A 19,203-nucleotide genomic window follows, 5' to 3' on the forward strand; every position below is an offset into this window, starting at 1 on the left:
AGAGGCTAGCACGTTTATCCCATTAAATGTACTACCTTGGCTTGGGCGTAATCCTGACTTCCATCTCAACTCAACCCTTCGCTCTGGGTCCCACCCTCCAGCCTCTGATTTAGAGCTAATGAGGCCTTTGCTAAGAATACTCTACAAATACAAACCACCATTTCTAAAAGTTTCCACTGCCATTCCAGCAGCCCCCACTTAGTTTCTTTCTTAGCACCTACCATTTGCTTGTTTTGTTTTCTGTTTGTTTTTTTGTCTTACCCCCAGCACTGTGTATGAACGTAAGGGCCTTGTCTCTTTGCTTTCATTTCTCTGGCACATAAACATGGTTTAACTCCTAATAGGTACTCATTAAATTTGCTGAATGAAAATGATGCCCTGTATTGCTAAACTCTTCTGAATGTATTCCTTTCCTAGAGGACAGTATCTATCAAATATTAGTTTCCCACAGGCCTCAGTATATCCTCATAGGGTCCCCTCATTTCATGCCTCCCTTCTTGGAGCCCACGCTTGTTATCACCCAAACCACAGGCTCTTCAGAGTCCAGCCCCAAAGGAACCCCGCCTGGCAGGAGCAAGATGTTCCCTCTCCTTTCTGAAGTCCACATCCTAAGACCCTACCCCATCCTAAAATACATCTCTTTCCTAGGTGACTGAGAATGGGAATGTCCAGTCCATTCTACAGATAGACCCTCCCAATTAAAGGGGATAGCCTTTATCCTCTGGTGTTCACTGAAGCTTTAAAGGTACCTGGCATCCCCTAGACCCTGTAAAAATTGAATCACTCAAATCACTTTGTTTTCCTCAGCACAGAAGTTAAGACAAGTTTCACCACTACCCTTTGTTCCTGGATGGAAATTAACACTGTGTACTCCTCTTGACTTTGATCCTTCCTTCTGCATCTTTCTTTCTTTGTCCATAGTTTTTAAAGTGTGCACCTTGACATACACTTCTACTGGCTATGTGAACATTTTATGGTTAATTACTACAGGGATCCTAGACCCTATAAAAGAAACCACATATTTCAATTTTATTCATCCATAGCATGTACTAATCCAGTCACAATTAATGGAACTTCCTGGAAATACACAGATACTGGAGGCTTTTATAGAGCGGTTACAAATACAAGCTATGCAGTCAGGCTGACTTGGGTTAGAATCCTGGCTCTGCCATTTCCTAGCTTCAGGTCTTCAGCTTCGGACTTTGGGGCAAGGCGCTTAACCACAGTGAGGCTCAGTTTCTCCATCTAAGATATGGGGATAATACTCAAACCTATAAGGATTATAAGGATTGTTGGAGGGTTACAAGACACATAGCATATGTAAAGGCTGGCACTTGATAAATACTAACCAGTATTATACCACCCAACTGACCAAAATGCTACATATTTCCACTAATACTTGGACATTTCCTAACCATATAAGAGGCACCCGGGACTTGTTCATTTATTTTCCTTCCTATGTTTAATTTCCCCATGATTATACAAGCTCAGTTATGTAATACATTTTATTACATATTCTAAAGAAGTAGTAAGGCACAATGTTCCTTTACACAAATACAGCAGTCAGCACCGGGTAACTAAGAAACACAAATAGGACAATTTTGGAACAGAACTCACCTGCAAAATATGAAAGGTCTGTACTGCTGCTCTGACTGCAGACAAGCCTTTCAAAGCAGGCCTCCCCACCAGTGGCACCAGAACCACCAGGGAAAGCTAAAACAAATCAACAGATCGCTGTGCTCACACCCTGAAGATTCTGATTCAGAGGTTGAGGCACAGCCTGTGAATCTACTTTTGAAAAGCTCCCTGGGTGACGTACATACACATACAAGCAGGCTCTGCACTGCTGATGCAGAACACAATAATTTTTTTACTGGATCTGGGCAGCTGAGAATAGTGAAACCGCAGTTAAGACACAATGACTTCTTTTAGACACCAAGAGTACCAATTAGGTGGGGAGTGTTGCATTTTACAGAGGGAAGCATTTCCCCAGCGTGGTCACGGCTTGAGAGAGTCATCGGCTTTTCCCAGGTCATGGATGGCGTTATTATCCAGCAGTTCCTTCTTCTTGCCACTTGGGTTCACTGCGTTGTTCAGCATTGCCCTAACCACAGTCGCCACCGGCACAGAGTACCCATGGGCCCAAGATTCTGGTAAGGAGCCAAAGAACTTCCTAACCAACCATTCACCTGGACGAGATTCTTGCCTATCACACAAGAGAACTCTAAAGGGAAAAAGAAAAACCGAGGAAGAGATGGTTTATTGTATTCAGACCATAGAGGGTGTTATGAACTGAACGGTGCCCATGCCCTCCCCCAAATTCATGTTTAAGCTCTAACACCCAGTGTGGCTGTATTTGAAAACAGTGCACTTATGAGGGTAATTAAGGTTAAACCAGGTCATAAGGGTAAGACCCTGATCTGATAGGACTGGTATCCTTACAGAAGAGGGAGAGATAGCAGAGATCTTTCCATGTGCACACAAGGGAAAGACCACGTCAGGCCATCTACAAACCAGGAAGAGAGGCCTCACCAGACACTAATTCTGATGGCACCTTGATTTTGCACTTCTAGCCTCCAGAATTGTGAGAAAATAAATCTCTGTTGCTTAAGCCTCCCAGTCTGTGGTGTTATTCTGTCATGGCAGCCTGAACAGATTAATCCAATGGGTAAAAGATATTTTGTTTGGTGAATGAAGAGGACTTTTTTTTTTAAGGCAGCAAAAGCTACCCAGGAAATTCCAGACTACTCTGAACCTGGCACTACCAAACTGTCCACCCTTTCCTCCAAAGCCAAAGGTATGTTCTTCAGAGAGCAATCTATCTCCAGCCAGCTTCTTTCATATCTTCGAGAGCTTAGTTGTCAGCCGCTTCAAATGAAAAACTAACTTCTAGGGAAGAATGAACAGCAGCATACTCGTGGGCAGGATGAATACTTACCCAGGCCTAAACACAGAGTAACGTTCGAATTGTAATTCTTCAACCCTAGCTTCCACTTCTCCCTGTTAATAAAAACCAAATTTTAGCGTTTAATCAAGAAGACCAATGCATCATAATGCTTAAGAGGGAATACCTTGGGGTTTTGAAGATAATCTGCTTCTGGAGGTTGAATAATTATAAATATCCTTATCCAGAATTTTAGATTCTGGGAAGTTAAGGAAGAGATCATTTAATCTTCATAGGCAGTAGAGACTTCAAAAAGATGTACTGAATGAGAGGATGGCTGCATGGTCAGCCCGGCCTCTCGTGTGACTGATTTTAAAATAGATCCAGAGGGTAAGTAACATGTTAGGCGTTCAACCATCAATGAATAACCTCCCCTTAGTCTAGAATTAATGTCGCAGGCTGATGAACATCAACCTTTTTTGGTTTCCAGGTAGTTCCAGTAAAGTCAGAAGACCCACTGATCCTCTACATTACTGTCTTCCTAACAAATCCCATCAAATTTCAAGAGACAGTGAGATTACATCTACATGATGGCTTTCAATTAAATTTATTAAACAAACTATGAATTTTCATGCCAGACATCTCTATGAACAGAAATGCCAGAGGAGCTCAGGCCATGGGAACGTCTAAAGGCCGTGTGGATTCAGTGGCATGAATTCCCCCTCTTTCTTGGCCTGTTCATACCATTCACTCGGCACCTAACCTGACGCATCACATAATCTTGGGTAGTTTTAAACACTTTTGTAAAATTAATGTTTTTGACTATATTTACAGAGCTCTGCCACCTTCACCACCATGTAAGTTTAGAATTTTTTCATCACCTTCCCCCCCAGAAAAGCCCCACACCAACCAGCATTCACTCCCATCCCCTTCCCACAAGCTCTATCCAACCACTAATCTTTCTGTCTCTATAGATTTGTCTATTCTGGGTATTTCATATACATGGAATCATACAAGTTGTGGCCTTTTGTGACCCGCCCCTCATAAAGTTTTCAACGTCCACCCATGTTATAGCATGTGTCATGTCTTTTTTATAGTTGAATAATACTCTTTTGTTTGTATATACCACATTTTATTCACCCATTCATCAGCTGATGGGCATTTGGGTTGTTCACACTCTGGCTATTATGAAAAATGCTTCTATGAACATTCACATGCAAGTGTTTATGTGGACAAATCCCTTAGTTTTTACAAAGGTATGTTTTGTCTCTATCTGCAGCGTGCATAAAAGAGTTAAGATAGCAGGCTGAGACTCTACTATCTTAGAAAGGCCCACTTGACCTTTGGCTTGTGTCTAGGAACTTGGATTTCAGGAGTGTCCCTGTCATTACCCAACCGGTAGGGTAGTTTATAGCGCCTAAACTGCCTGTACAATGTGGTTTATGCTGAACACTTGGTTTCCTTCTGGAAGTTTATAATTTTTTCCAGGCTCAGGGTGCCAATGTGACTGACCCCATAAAAACTCTCAACTCCCGGGGTCAGAAAGTTTTCTCTCATATTCTCAACACGCACTGCGGCAATATTAAGCCTGTGCGACTCTACTGCGAAAGGACTCTTGGAAGCCTGTGCCTATTTCCTCTGGACTTCGCCCCATTCATCCTTCCCTGTTTACTGCCTTTGCTTTCCCTGTAATAAATTGTGGCTGTGAGTGTAACTATATGCTGAGGCCTGTGAGAACTTCTCTCAATTTGCCAAACTGGGGGCTAGCCTTCGGGATCCCCGAACAAGAAAACTTGAGGGCAAGAGCCATACCCAATAATAAAATATCACCTACTCAGGAAGTTTAAGAATCACTGCCTCGAAGTCTTTTCTCATGCTAAGATTCCATGCTAATATTCAAGACCAGAGCTGCTACATCTTATTTCATAATTACCAGATATTCAACAGGGGGAAAGACACTGGGAATTATCTTTCCAATCACTCCTGTTTATTAAACATACCCCTGCAAAAAACAGTCCCTGTCATTATTTTAAAAAAAATGAATCTAATGCATTTAATGCCTTTCTGTATTATTTATAATTTTACGTTATTTAGTATTGCCAATTAACCAGGGTTCTCCAAAATATATGAAAGACAGAAATGTGCACAAACCTTAACTTGCAGATATAAAAAATTGCTCGACTTATCAGCTCCTTTAGAGGACAGCAAGTTAAAATGTTTGCAGCCTCCAGCTTTTGCCAGCTCCGCAGACTTGAGGACATAATCTCGATCGACACGAACAAATCCTTCCTGAGGGTGAAAAGGATGGGAGTTATTTCCAAAAAGCTGTGAGTTCATCTTAAAGATTACTATTCAGGTTGGGTGGCAGGCCAGGAGGCCTGCAGGGGAATGGGGATCTAAATAAAATGCAACCAAGCATAGACCCTGGGAAAGACTCCAAATATGATCCTCAGGATAGACAGACCAGCTTTAGCAGCGAGGCCAGTGAGAAAATAAGGACGGTGACATGGAAACACAGACACCAAACAAATCTGCAAGGAGCAAAAGGAACAGTAAGGTCAGGCTGAGAAACTGCTTTAACTCACACATTTCTCTGTCTTTTAATAACTTTACAAGCTTACAACCCTCTCTCTCTTTTCTCTGTTTTGTCTGTGTCAGGTTTAACGTACAGGGTCTGAAGGCACAGCCGAGAACACTATCTGGGCACTACCAGAATGAAGCCTATTTAATTTCCAATTTTTGTATATGTTTTACATCATACTTTACATATTAATGAAGAGTGAATCCTCAAATTGTTTTACTGAGAGGTATATGATTGGGAATGTTTGGGGGCCCCCGGTCTAGACTCAGTCTGGTGAGGGCAGTGGCTGGGTCTTTCTTCTTAATTCATATCTCAGCATCGGTGTGTGCCTGGCACACAAGAGGTACTCTAAAAATATCTGAATGAACGAATACAAGTCCAACGAAAGAAGAGAAAAGGCAAATCCAATTAGAAAAAAAAAAGAAGAACTAAGTAGCAATAAAGGAGGAAGGGGAAGCATGGTGCAAACAACAGAACGGAAACTCACTTCCAGGGCCTAACTAACGGAAGGTCACATGCCGGTACCCAAAACACAGAATTCCATGAAGCAACGGCTTCTCAGGACCAGGATGCTGGCATCCTCGATCTCCACACGGCTGGACAGGAGTCTAAAGCCTAGTGAAGCTGAACTTCATACACACCCACAACTCTATGATGAGGTTTTCTATAATGACAATTCCAAATCTGAAGACCATATTACTACCCTGGTGATTTTTTTTATTTTCACTAAAAATTTTCCCTGTAGTAGTTTTGGATCCTACATGTTTTATTTCGTAAGGAGACGTTTGTCTTGCACCTCAGGAAGCATCACGTCCAACCCCGTCATCATGAAGATGTGAAAACAAGGGCCAGCGTCTGGTGAACTTCCTTCTAAGAAGAGAAAGCTGAGAGTGGAATGCAAATTCTTGACTCTGAGTGGTGTCTCCATTGTATCCATCTTCCTTCTTATCTCACACTGCCTCTAGCTAATGATAATGACTAATTCATAACCTGGGGGGTGGGGGGAGAATAATGGCCCCTCAAAGATGTCCATGTCCTGACCCCCATACCTGTGAATATGTTAGGTTACACAGCAAAGGAGAATTCAGGCTGCAGGTGGAATTAAGGTTGCTAATCAGCTGACCTTAAAATAAGATTATTCTGTATTATCTAACTGGGCCCAATTAGTCACAAGAGTCCTTAGAGGTGGAAAAAGGAAGCAGAGAAATGTGAGGAGCACTCAGTCCCCTGTTGCCGGCCCTGAAAATGGAGGGAGGGGACGGTGAAGCAAGGCATGCAGGCAGCCTCTAGAAGCTGGAAAAGGTACAGAAATGGATTTCTCCCCAGAGCCTCCAGAAGGGAACACAGCCCACTCGACACCTTGATTTTATCCCAGCGAAATCTGTGTCAGATTTCTAACTTATAGACCTGCAAGATGATACATTCATGTGGTCCCAAGTCACTAAAGTTGAGGCAACTGGTGACAGCAGCAATAGGAAACTAAGAGATTTCAGTTTGAAAACAACAGGCCCAAGCAAACTTTTCCAACTTTGTATAAAAACAGATCGTAAAGGTGAACATGTCGTGAATATAGAGCTCGATGAATTTTCATAAACTGAGCATCTTCTGCAACCAGCTCCCAGATCGAGAACTAGAACGTCACTCCTCCCCCAAAAGCCTCTCCTGTCCTTGGTCATCACTGAGAGTACATTTCCAACTACATCCACTACCTGCAGGGCAGGGCTACGTTTCTGCCTTATTCGAGACAACAGAAACTTCAGTCGGTCCCCACACGTCATCACCATCTCCTTCTGTGTTGTACACTTGCACTTTCATTCCTCACAGCACACTCCCCTAAACACTCATTCCAACTCACGATGCTGCTCTTTTACACCAGTATGAAGCAAACTGAGTTTACGACTCAGCTCATCCTGAGAGAGGGATGGCATTCCCTTCAGGGCCAGTCTCCGAATTGAGATTTTGCATGTGCTGAGCGTGTGCCAAGAAAAATAATGCAAAGCTACAAAGAAAAATTCTAAAGCCCTCGGCTCTTCTTCCACATCTATTTCTTCCCCTCAACCCCACTCCCCAAACTCTGATTTCAAGAACAGGTTCGTTATTCACAATGAAATTACAGAGTGGACTAGGGGAATAAATTCCTTTTTGTCTTTTCAGTTGTTTTAGCACTATTGCTTGGGAGCGTTATCATAGCTGTCGCTGTTAAAATGCTTTCTCTTCCATCGGCTTCTGTAAAAATAAAGGAAAGATTTGGTCAATCACAAGTGCCTGGACCGACGCTGTCTCTCTCGCTTAATCCAGGGCCAGTAAAGGGATAATTTGATTAAACTGAGACCCTAATTTATTTGGCTTTAGTTCTGGATCAACCTCTCCTTAATAGAGTGCTGCCGTCTCCAATTGTTAGATGAAAATTAGAGTGACATAAATGCCATGGGACTTTTTCAATCTGATTAGTCCGCTAAAGCACATCAATACCACCCCAGCCATCACACTCTGGCGTCCTTCCTTTCACCGGCCCGGCGAACAACTGACAACCACTCCTTGCAGGACGAGCACCCACGCTGCCGCAGAGACCCCCACGCTTAGCCCGTCATCCCTGCTCAATGGGCCCTGTTGACAAGGTGCCCATACCTTTTTCCATTGCTGTTCTCTGGACAAAGCTAAAGATTGTTTTATTAGCAATCAATGGCTGTTAATCCAAAATGATTTCACAAATCCTCTGAGCCCTCAAGCTGATTATAAATACGCATTTTTCCAAGCCCACAAATTTTGAATTTCACTTCCCCCGCCCTGATGCATGGCCTTTTAGCTGTGAATGAAACTCAAAAGCAAAGGGGTCAACGGCTTTCAAGGACTTAGAAACCAAACTTAAACGTGGATCCTGGTGACAGACTCGGAGATACCAACCCAGCCTAATTTTCTCTGGAGTGAGGAAGATTCCATTTAGAGACAGGAGGAAGCTATCTTTGAAATCTTAATAACATCCTTTCTTGTTCTCTAACTGCACAAATAAAAAAACAATAGGAAAAACAAGCTGAAACAAGCTACTTCATATCCAAGAAACACAATTTTTGGAAAAACAGTGTTTAGTTTCCCTAACCATATGGCAGGAGAAAAAGATATCTCTTCTGAGAACATTACATCCATTCTGTTATAGCCAGTGTGCCTTACTTTAAGCTAGAAAAAAGAATTGATCAAATAAGTTCCCGCTATAAATTTCCTTTCCCAGCACCTGCTCAAAAGAATAAGCACAATGTAATACAACTCGGCAGACATATCTTCACAGGCTCCACAAACATCCAGGGAGACATATTCTCCATTGACTCTTTGAATTGTATTAAAATCCAAAGCTACTAAGTATTTCTTCTCATCTTCTTTACACATGTCTCAAAAGTGGGAACACTGTGACTTAAGATACAACTCGTCCTAACAAGGTATTTCAGCGCTGACTGGCATGGTCAACGAGCCTGCCACAACAATTCAATATCTGGGGACTCCTTCTCCAAGGAGGGAGGATCTATCATCCTGTAAAGGGGCCCACTTAGCCATATTCCTGCTTCAGATTCTTTCTCCTTTACTCCCTTTGCAATCCAGCCCATAAAATTAGACTAGAAAACAGAGATGCTGACAAACAACAAATGGTATAATCTGAACCCCGTCTGTTTGTGTCCTGGAGGGCATCTCTGTATTTGATGCACAGTGCGGGAACCAAGATCTTGATTAGAGAAAAAGCTCTGGAGAAAAAAATAAAAATCAAACAGGTACTGAGATTCCTGAGTTCATCTCTACGTTCTCACAAAATGTTTCCAGTTGGGGCATTCTTCTTTCTGTGTGATGGAAGTCAAAGAATTCTGCAGACCAAAGGGGTCTCAGTGGTCACCTCCTTCTCATTACCAACGAGGAGGCAGTGGCCCATGGGAGCTAACCAGGACACCCATGGCTATTTGGTATCCAGAGCCTCAAACCAGCGGGGGCCCTATCACTTCCCAAGCACCCTCTCAGGCATCAAATTAAACAGTACAGATTACGACAGGAGTCAGAGAGCCTTTCCTATAAAGGATGAGATCGCAAAAATTGTCAGATTTGCAGGCTTATGTTAAGTTACACAGCTCTGCCAGCAGGGCACAACAGCAGCCACAGACAATACATTAGGTAATGAGAACAGCTGTGTTCCAGTAAAACTTTACTCGTGGATAATGAAATTTGAATTTCTTATATTTTCACGTCATGATGTATTATTCCCCTTTGGGGTTTTTTTTAGTCATTTTAAAATACAAAAACATTCTTAGCTAAATGGGCTGTAGAAAAACAGGAGGGCTGGATGTGACCCACAGTCTGTGGTCCGCAACCTGGATTAAAAGAATGTATCATTAGAATCAGAAGCCAGGAGACTCTAATGATGCCTAATAAATGTTACAATCGTTCCATGAATCACATTAACGGCATTGTCCATTCAACAGAATCCAAGAACCTGGACTGCGAGGAAACAAATGAAGAGGTGAAACCATATTACACCACCTCAAACTCACTAACCACATCCTTCCCTTAATACACATAAGGGGAAAGCACTACTCTCAGTGACATCTGTGAGTTTTTGCTCCACAGCCCAGGCCAATGTAGATCTGGGTTTCAAAGGGTATTTCAACCTTCACTAGCACACGAGTTATGTATTAAAGCAAGGTGAAGGCCACCTGGGGACTACAGTACCTAGAAAAGCAGGCTCCTGAAAGCAGGTCCAACAAGAAGAGGAAGGTTGGCTCACATCACAATCTCCCAAGGAGCTTGCTAAAAATAAGTTGCCAAGCTTCCAACCTTAGTAATTCTGATCCAGCAGATCTGGGCGGAGGCCAAGTAAGGAAGCCGCTGCACCGATGAGACAAATGGGGCTTGTGAAGGTGAAAAAGAAGATCAGCACCTAACACGACTAAAGGAAATGGTTATCCAAACAGCTGATGAGGCTAACAGACCTATCCCTAGCTCCAGTTTCAAGAGAAATCTGGGTTGACTGAATATTCTCCCCCAAATTCCTGTGCTGAAGTCGTACCCTCCAGTACCTCAGACTGTGACCTTATTTGGAAACAGGGTCATTCCTGACATTATTAGTTGAGGTGAGGTCATATTGGGTCGGATGGTTCTTAATCCAATTGGACTATTGTAAAAACGAGCAATTTGGACACAGCCACACACCCACACACAGGAAAAACGCCAACTGAAGAGACACGCAGAGAACACGGTCATCTATGAGTCAAGGAGAGAAGCCTGGAAAAGTTCCCTCCCTCACAGCCATCAGAGTAACCAAACTTGCCAACACCTGGATCTCAGACTTCTAGCCTCCAGAGCTGTGAGACACTACATTTCTGTTGTTTATGCCACCCTGGTTATGGCACCTTGTTATGAGAGCCACAGCAAATTCAGACACTGAAGATCATAAGGAGGTAAGATGGCTACTCAGAGTGTCAACAGTGAATGAGACAGAAACCATGAGTTTCTTGGAGTTTCTCTGATGGAAAGTCATATCGCCGAGGAAAAATGTGGGGTATTCCAGTTACCAAACAGCTACAGAATGACACTAGGCTTGCATTGGCTTTACAGTATTCACCTGATGAGCTCTTTTTCTATAGAGAGGGCTGCCAACTCATAATTCGGAGTAGGGTGAGCTTGGAAATCCACAATCCCCCTTCAGACAACTATTATTACCCAGCCACTTGTGAACTGTCACCTTTTTTAAATTACCTAAAGTTGTCACAACTCCCAAACTTTATATTGCATCCAATCTAAATTAGTTTCAAATTAGAAAAAAAAAAAAAAGACTTTCTGGAGGAAACGTCAACTTACTTGCTGCCACTATCCTCTTGAACCATTTAAACCCCAACTCATTTCTGAGATTATAGCTGGCTTAGTGGTTATTTCTCTTGCTTCCCCACCAATACTTTTCTTTTCAAACTGATTTTGGAGAACAAAAGGTATCGAGTAGCCTGAGGGTGGGATGGGGTGGCGAGAGGAGAACCAACTCCATCTAAAAAAATATTCTGGATAGGGAAGACACCCGATTCCTCTTATTAAAACTGCTTTACGTGATTTGAATACATCAAAACAATTTAGACTTTTTCCTGGAGCATCCTATAACGAGATTTGCCTTGTGTCATGAATATCAACTGCTCCATACCTAATGCAGTGTTTTTAATTTTGCTGCGTCACCACCAAAATCAGGTTGGCACTTGAGACACTTCAACCTGCAATGCACTAGAACAAAAGTTCTTCAATGCTCTCAGAGGGCACACTGCTTGTGACTGGCCCTGGGACAGAAAAGCCTGCACCAGCTGCTGAGCAGGAACATGACCCTTTCTAGGAGACATAATCTGCCCATTCCCGGGAAAGTCCAATTTCTCTATAATCCATACTTTCCAGCACAGAGCTCAAACCCAGCTGGGTTCCAAGTGGACATAACAGAACTGCAAAAATTTGGAAATACATCCTTACCGAAAGCATCAATAGAATTATTATTTGGATCACCAGCAGGCCCAGAGAAACACATCTGAGCTAAACTCCTTAGCTGGTATAAACCAAGAGTTCTTAGTCATGCACTCTCCTAATGGTGCTGATGCGTGGGCCTGTGTATAAATCTATGATAAGCCCCCATAGCAGCATTGTGGTCCTGCATATTTAACAGATACATTTAGCTCCAGCAATCTTCTGCCAGAGGGATAAACTATAGTCAAGGTATATATCAAGATGTATTAACACTTGCCCAGAATCTACATAGTAAGCAATGACTTCTAACTAGGTAGTAAACTATGCCTTCTGGACAGAGGCCGATGCAATTTAGAATACCATTAAAAAGAAAATAAAACATGGATTAGAACAGTTCTGCGTCAGTTAAGGCTGAATCACCACTGGGGTTGAATCATCGCCGAAGGCTGAGTCATCACTAAAGGCTAGCTGAATCGTGCCTCTGTTATGACGTCCTATATCGGAAGTTTAAAGCTTGGCATGAAAATAGGTTCCAGCAAATCATTCATGTGAGAGAGAACGCTTTAAGTTTAAAACATTTATAAAGAAAAAAAAAGTTTACTGCCAACAGCATGAGCCAGTTACTTTTACTCAGACATAATGGTTTGCCTTCATCAGGGGATGTGGTGACAGCAACATTTGCAAGAGGCAAGATTTTGCAAATATTTACGACATCTCTCAGCACGAGGACTGAACTCAAGGATTACTTTGAAGGAAAGATGAATTTATCAGTACTATCCAAAGAATAGTAAAAGCTAGGGCAGCCTATGAAATCTTAAATGATAAGAGCTTATTTACATTTAAGCACCACAAACATAAAGAAAAAGAGGAAGAAAGGAATCTTTGACGTTTCTGGCCAGCAAAAGGGAAAGGGGTCTATTTCTTCCTTACCGCCCCGGCTTTTTTTCTGGTGGTACCCAGGCAACAGAATCCAACATCATGACCTTGAAAGGCAGAAGCGTAGTCATCCAACTTTTCAAAGTCCACCACTTCTTGATTCTAGACGACAAGGACAAAGCTGTATATAACTTGATGTTATTAAAAGACAGAGAAAAATACCCCTCTAGATTTAAAGAATAAGTTACAGAACATTATTGAAGAGGCTGCCCACTTACCATTAAATTTTGCGAGCTCTCTGCTCTGGCATCTCTTTCTCTTGCCAGTCTCCTTCTATCTTTTCCATGTTAGACTATTTAGCAGGGCAGATTCCTAGGTACGGAAATTGCGATGCTGCATAGTGTTTCTTTTACTTAGTAAGAAACCTCTGAAAGGGCCAGAGCGGCACTGGTGCAGAGTGGCAGAAAGCTGGGGCATTAGACATTAAGCATGGACACATTTGTGCTTTATACAGAATTAATAAGGTGCTGGGTAGTTTTTAAGACCTATGACCACAGGATTGTTACAGATACTATGTATAAAATTGATACTTTGCCGGGAGAAAAACCAAGTTTAGTAACATAATAGAAATTCAATTAAGGAAAATGCATAATCATATTTTTTAAAAATTTTGCAAGCTCATTTTCTCCCACTAAAAAGTTATTAATCTGAATTCAAAATCAACAATGCACTTAGATGTCCACGGTATATATAATTGGACTATAAGTGATCCCTAGATCTCTAAAGTCAAGTTCAATTATCATTTTCTCTCTGGAAAAATAAGACCTGTCTATACCACCAGAAGGGATATCAGTGAGGTATAATTTCAGGGCAAGGAATGGTGTTTGGAACCTCAAAGACCTAGGTTCGACTCTTGAGCCTGCTATTTACTAAGCCTATGATTTTGGCCAAGTTATTTACCATGTGCCTGTTTTTCCACCAATAAAATGTGAATGATAATCTTTCCTTCAGTCCAATTCATGAACCACCTATTTTAGAATCGGCCAGTGAGTGTTCGATAGAAAGGCTTATTCTTAGGTGTTGCACCAATACTTCTGAAGCAGAAAATGCCCTTGTAATAAGCACCCTCAGTAATTTTCATGCTCACTCAGGTTTAAGAACCTTCATGAAACCTCATAAATTTGTTGTGAAACCTAAAAAAGAAAGATTGAGGGATGCCTGGGTGGCTTAGTTGGTTAGGCATCAGATTTTGGCTTGGGTCATGATTTCGTGGTTTGTGGATTCGGTCTGTGGGTTCAAGCCCCGCATAGGGCTCTCTGCTGTCAGTCCACTTAGGATTTTCTGCCCTCCTCTCTCTTCCCCTCCCTAACTTGTGTGTGCACCCTCTCTGTCAAAATAAATAAAGACTGGGGAAAAAAAAAGATTGAGAAGTTCCCATCACCCAGGAGTTCAAATAAAATGTAGTTTTCCTTCCCTAGTAACAACTCTTTCAAAAGGATTTTCAGGGCACTATGTGCAATGCTGAAGAAAAGTATGTTCGCATTAAGTGCATAACCAAAAGATGTGCCACCAGAACTCATTTATCAAAGCACAGAACTCAATTTCCGTTTTTAATTACCAGGAGTATTTGACATATTCCATGAAGGCAGACTATGAAAACTACTTATTACCTAAGTCTGAGCAAAGATGTCCATCTTAAATAGAAAAGTCCTGGTGGACATAAGATCTATGCAAAATGACTGACCATGGGTATACAGGGGTTAAGAACATGTATAGTGAGACACTTGTTACCTAGAATGTTCCACCTGTGAAGCCTATGGGACCAAGTTCTGTAGTTGTGGGGTCTCAGAATTACATTATAGTTTAATCTGCCACAGTTCACAACTCCCTTTAAATGAGGAAAGGAATCTCTACAAAGCTCAGACTTCAAATATTTAGGGGAATCTGGCATATACCATTTGGCTAACCATGTAAGCATGGCAGTGAAGAGAATATTCCACTTACATCCACAAGGCTGCAGCCCTGGGAAGTTAAGAGGGCAATCTTATAAGTGAATAACCGCACCTTTCATTGCCATAGACTCTGCTTGTAATTCACTGACATTAGTATTGAGTGGACAGGTAAACAAGACAAGCAAAGTGGTTTAGAAAATTGCCCCAGGTTACAGGTCTGCTTCTAGAACCCAGCTTGAATGGCCCTGAAAATGTGCTCTTCTCTGTCCCCCCTGGCCCCATTACAATCCAGGCCGGCCTTACAGGAGTCTAGATTGAGAGAAGGGCTTTGCCCAAGGTCACACAGTGAGTGGGTACGCTGACCTGGGCTTAAAACCGCGACAAAAACTTCCAGAAAGGGCTCTCACAGACCATTCTTGGCCACATTCTGATCACCTCTACCACTGCACAGGCAATGTTGAGCCTTTAGGCTTAAAAATATGTTCACTCCGCAGAATCGCTGCAAATACATTTTTGAGTCCCAGCTAAAATACCCACCACATTTTTATAAGCTTCCTCATCGAAGGTGAGCTTTCTCCGGCCAATGAGCGTGATTTTGGAAAACAGGTTCTGTTCCAAGATTTCTTTTAAGAGCACTCTGCCGGTTTCCCCGCTGGCCCCCAGAATAAAGACAGATTTATTCTGCATCCTGAAGTCTTCCCGAAGCTTCGGCAGCGCCTCAGTCTTGGCCATGCTACAGAAATAACATCGACAGATGTGGTCTTGGGATGTTTAAAGGACAGCCCTTGCTTATCCTGGGGAACAATGGTGGTTTATTTGTTCTAGAAAACAGTACTATTTTTCTCCGCAGTCTGGGCCCAGGGGAAAATGCTGAATCACCTGCAGGGCGTGGCGCCCTGGCCGTCCCCGCACCTGAGTCAATCTACCGCTCGGAAGGGGCCCTAAGGAGAATGCGCCCAGGTGCCACGGCACCCATGGGCCTGGTTCTCCACCGTTACCTCCGGTTCCAACCCCTCCTTCCTCCGCCCACTGGGATGCAGGGGCCTAGCTCGGTCCCCTGCACGGAGGGGTTACCTGGAGCCGGCCCCCGGCCCCGCGTCCTCAAGCCACAGCAGGAGCAAGGCGGCCAACAGTGCCGCCGCCGCCGCCGCCGCGCTTAGCGCCGCGGGCCCGGGAATCAGGGAATCCCCCCTTCCCCGCGGATCCGCGTCCCCTCGCCCAATTCGGCGGATGCCCCTCCCAAGTGCGCGCAGGGGTCGCTGGCTGCCCAAGCGCGCGCCTACCCGACTATGTCTTCCGGTGACTTAGCAGAGCCGCTGCCTCGCCCCGCCCAGGGGGGGGGGGGGCGGGGCCTGGGGGGAGGGCGCGGGGCGGGCCGCGAACACGTGCGCTGCGCGACTGGGTGGGAAGCTTGGAGACCGCCTCCTAAATGCCAGCCTTCGCCTGCATCCTTTTTGCGACCTTCGTGCCGCCACCTAGGCTAAGGTCGCCCTCATCCGAGGCCTCGGCCAGTAGACGCGACCTTCGCTGGTCTCTTTCTAAAACGTGTCATTTCAGTCGTGTATTGGACATCTCTATCTCGAATTCACCATGACAAAACCTTAACCGTTGCCATCCAACCACCCCAAACCGAAATTAAACAAACCTCCTTGCCTCCCCTGGGTCTTGCTTTGCCTATACATTCTCACATCCTCACCCCTCCTCTCTCAAGTCAGAAATTTGGGCTGTCCCCATTGACTCCTTTTTCCTGGCCTTTCCACCGTCCAGATTAATCTCCAAGTCCTGCCATCCTATATGCCTTTCAGACATTTCTCTTGTGTAATTCTCTCACCAGAGCTCACCAGTAAAACTGGTTTCCTTACCCAGGTCCCAGATTGTGAGCCAGGGTGATCTTCCACACCTGATCCCGTGGTTCACTCTCCCAGATCAGTGGTGTTTACAACATAACAATCTACATTGGGCCTGCCCTGGATCTTGAAGTCCTTGTCAGGAATTAGAATCACAAGTAGGAATCTGAACAACAGAGACAGACTGCATTGTAAACGTTGGTTATTTTGGGCTGCCCAGCATTCAAACTCTATCCCTATTTTTGGGAGTTCCAAAGTAAGTGGGACACAGGACCCCACCTCCCCCTCTAGAAGCCAAGTGAACTATGTGTTCCCTCACCCAACTCCTTGTGAATTGTTATATATAGGTGAGACCTAGGCTCAGCTCATCAGACACTGCCATCCAGGTTTTCACTTCTGGGGGAGTGAAAATAGATGCAGTGGAAGCCTCAGATAGGGTTCGACTGGGCGAACCAGCCATAGGATAAGGGCATCATCCTCTGATCTGTCAGAGAGCTGATGGTGTGATCCTTTCCGTGTTTTGCCTCCTTAATTCCTGCCTGTTTACAGAGCCTGTTCTTTATAGTTTGCTATTCTTCCTGTAATTTCGTTTTCTGCTTCAGCTAGCCAGAGCTACTTCTCTTGCTTGCAATAAAAAACCTTGAATGATACAAAGCAGAGTGATTTGTTCCCCACTGACCTGTCACAGTGTTTGCACCCTTCCCTTTGAGCTCCTAAAGCTTTTCCACTAAAATGCAATTTAAAATCTTGTCAACTAGCACTGTCTCAAGAATTTATTCATCATATCTGTTGCAGAGATTAATTGTCCCCAATGTCCATTCTCCCCTTCTTTCCTGTTTTTAGTTGTGGCATAATTGCTATACAATAAAAGGCACAGGTCCTAAAGGTTCAGTTCCATGATTTTAGACAATTATATATACACCTAGGTAACCCACCCAAAACAAGATATAGAACATTTCTGTCAACCTGGAAAGCACCTTCATTCTTCTTTCTAGGGAATCCCTCCCCATCCCAGAAGCAACCATTTTCTGATCTCTGTTGATACAGATTACTTTGGCTGTTACAGAACTTCATTAAATAAAACCATACAGCATATACTCTTTTGTGCCCCAAGTTTTTCTGCTCAACATAATGTTCTTAAGACTCATCCCTGTTGTTTGTAGGGCTGCATTATGACCTCCGTGGGCCCTTGGGACTTCATGGGCCCCTTTCTTCATAAAAAATGAAGTTAAAAAATTATATTTTATAACTGTGTTACTATAAAAACAAACATATCCATATTATATATTAATAAAATGTTTTCTTCAGCCTGAAAGTTCATTTTTTTCCTCCTGATTTTAAAGAAATTTAAAGAAATTTAAATTTAGATTTGTATCAGTACTTTGTTCCTCTGTTGCTGAGTGGCATTCCATTACATGAATATCCCACAACATGTTCCATCATTCTCCTGTGGATGGACATTTGGTTTGTTTCCTGGTTTGGGCTCTTATGAATAAGACTTGTATGAGCACTCTTGTACCAGTCATTTTGTGGGAATATGTTTTCATAACTTTTAGGTAAATACCTACAAGAGGAAGGACCAAAGCGTTTGCTAAGGTTCACATACCATTTTCTTCTCCTACCCACTTGGTATCATTGAACTTTTTAATTTTAGTCATTTAGTGGATGTTGAATGATCACAGGGCTCCTCGTCTTTCTTTGAGCAATAGGGCTCTAAGTTATATCTGACCATATGGCTGTCCATTTAGATTCTATATTTCCTGGTATCACTTGCAAGACAATGTGACCATGTGACAATGTTTTAGCCAATGAACCTCAAGCAGAGATAATATGTACATATTTGAATCAGATTTTAATAAGGAAGTTACCTGCTTTCCTTTCATTTTCCCTTTCCTCCTATCATTAGGCCAGAATGTGAATGTGGTACTAGTGGGCCAGCTCTGGTCCTGGGAAGAAAAATACCCTAGGAGATGGCAGAGCAAGAAGTTAGAACCCGAGTCCCTGGATGACTTCAAAGAACAGAGACACTTACCTACCCTGGACTGCCTGCCCATCTGTGGGCAATGGGAGAAAAGTACACTAAAGTCATGTTGGAGCTACCATAATTTTGTTTCAGCAGCTTAGCCAGCATTTGCCCTATATAAAATCCTTTCAGTCAATCTTGTCAATGGATATTTACTGATTATTTAATGTGAGGTAAATACTGTGCTAGGCACTATGGATTTTTCCAAGATGAATCAGATACCAGATAAATTTACTCTCACCTGAGGCGGCAAGTCATGAATACTTCGGGAACTAAATAGAAGTACATGTAAACCTTATCAAGCATCCCCAAACCTTCATAGGGTAGCACATGCTAAATGCCAAATGAGTATACACACAAGAAATGGAAACTCAGAGAAAGACAAACCCATGACTTTTCTTCTCTGACAGTTGGCTAGCATCAAGGCCCTGCGATAATGTGACATGTCCTAGGCTACTAGGGCAATAGGGTAACAAACGATTATGGCAAATAGGAAAAGAAAGGCATAAGGGAAGGAGGGAAAAAGGAACAAAGAAAAATCTCGGGCCAGAAGACCTACCTGATAAGTCCAG

General features: G+C 43.1%; 1 protein-coding gene across 2 annotated transcripts; it reads right to left on the reverse strand.

The window, feature by feature from the left end:
• Nucleotides 1–1,005: 1,005 nt before the first annotated feature.
• HTATIP2 (HIV-1 Tat interactive protein 2) lies at nt 1,006–16,124 on the reverse strand. 2 transcript variants are annotated; one of them, XM_060606212.2, is made up of 6 exons: nt 16,045–16,124; nt 15,299–15,494; nt 12,864–12,971; nt 5,036–5,173; nt 2,939–3,000; nt 1,006–2,224 (listed from the first exon to the last, which is right to left on the reverse strand). In XM_060606212.2, the coding sequence occupies exons 2-6, from the start codon at nt 15,491–15,493 to the stop codon at nt 1,999–2,001; spliced, it is 729 nt and encodes a 242-aa protein (XP_060462195.1). In that variant the 5' UTR covers nt 15,494; nt 16,045–16,124; the 3' UTR covers nt 1,006–1,998. The 2 variants fall into 2 exon arrangements, with proteins under 2 accessions (XP_060462195.1, XP_060462194.2); XM_060606211.2 differs by lacking the exon at nt 16,045–16,124 and adding an exon at nt 15,836–16,034.
• Nucleotides 16,125–19,203: the final 3,079 nt, after the last annotated feature.

Source organism: Panthera onca, chromosome D1 (assembly GCF_046562875.1).
Source record: "Panthera onca isolate mPanOnc1 chromosome D1, mPanOnc1 haplotype 2, whole genome shotgun sequence".
NCBI classification, from domain to species: domain Eukaryota; kingdom Metazoa; phylum Chordata; class Mammalia; order Carnivora; family Felidae; genus Panthera; species Panthera onca.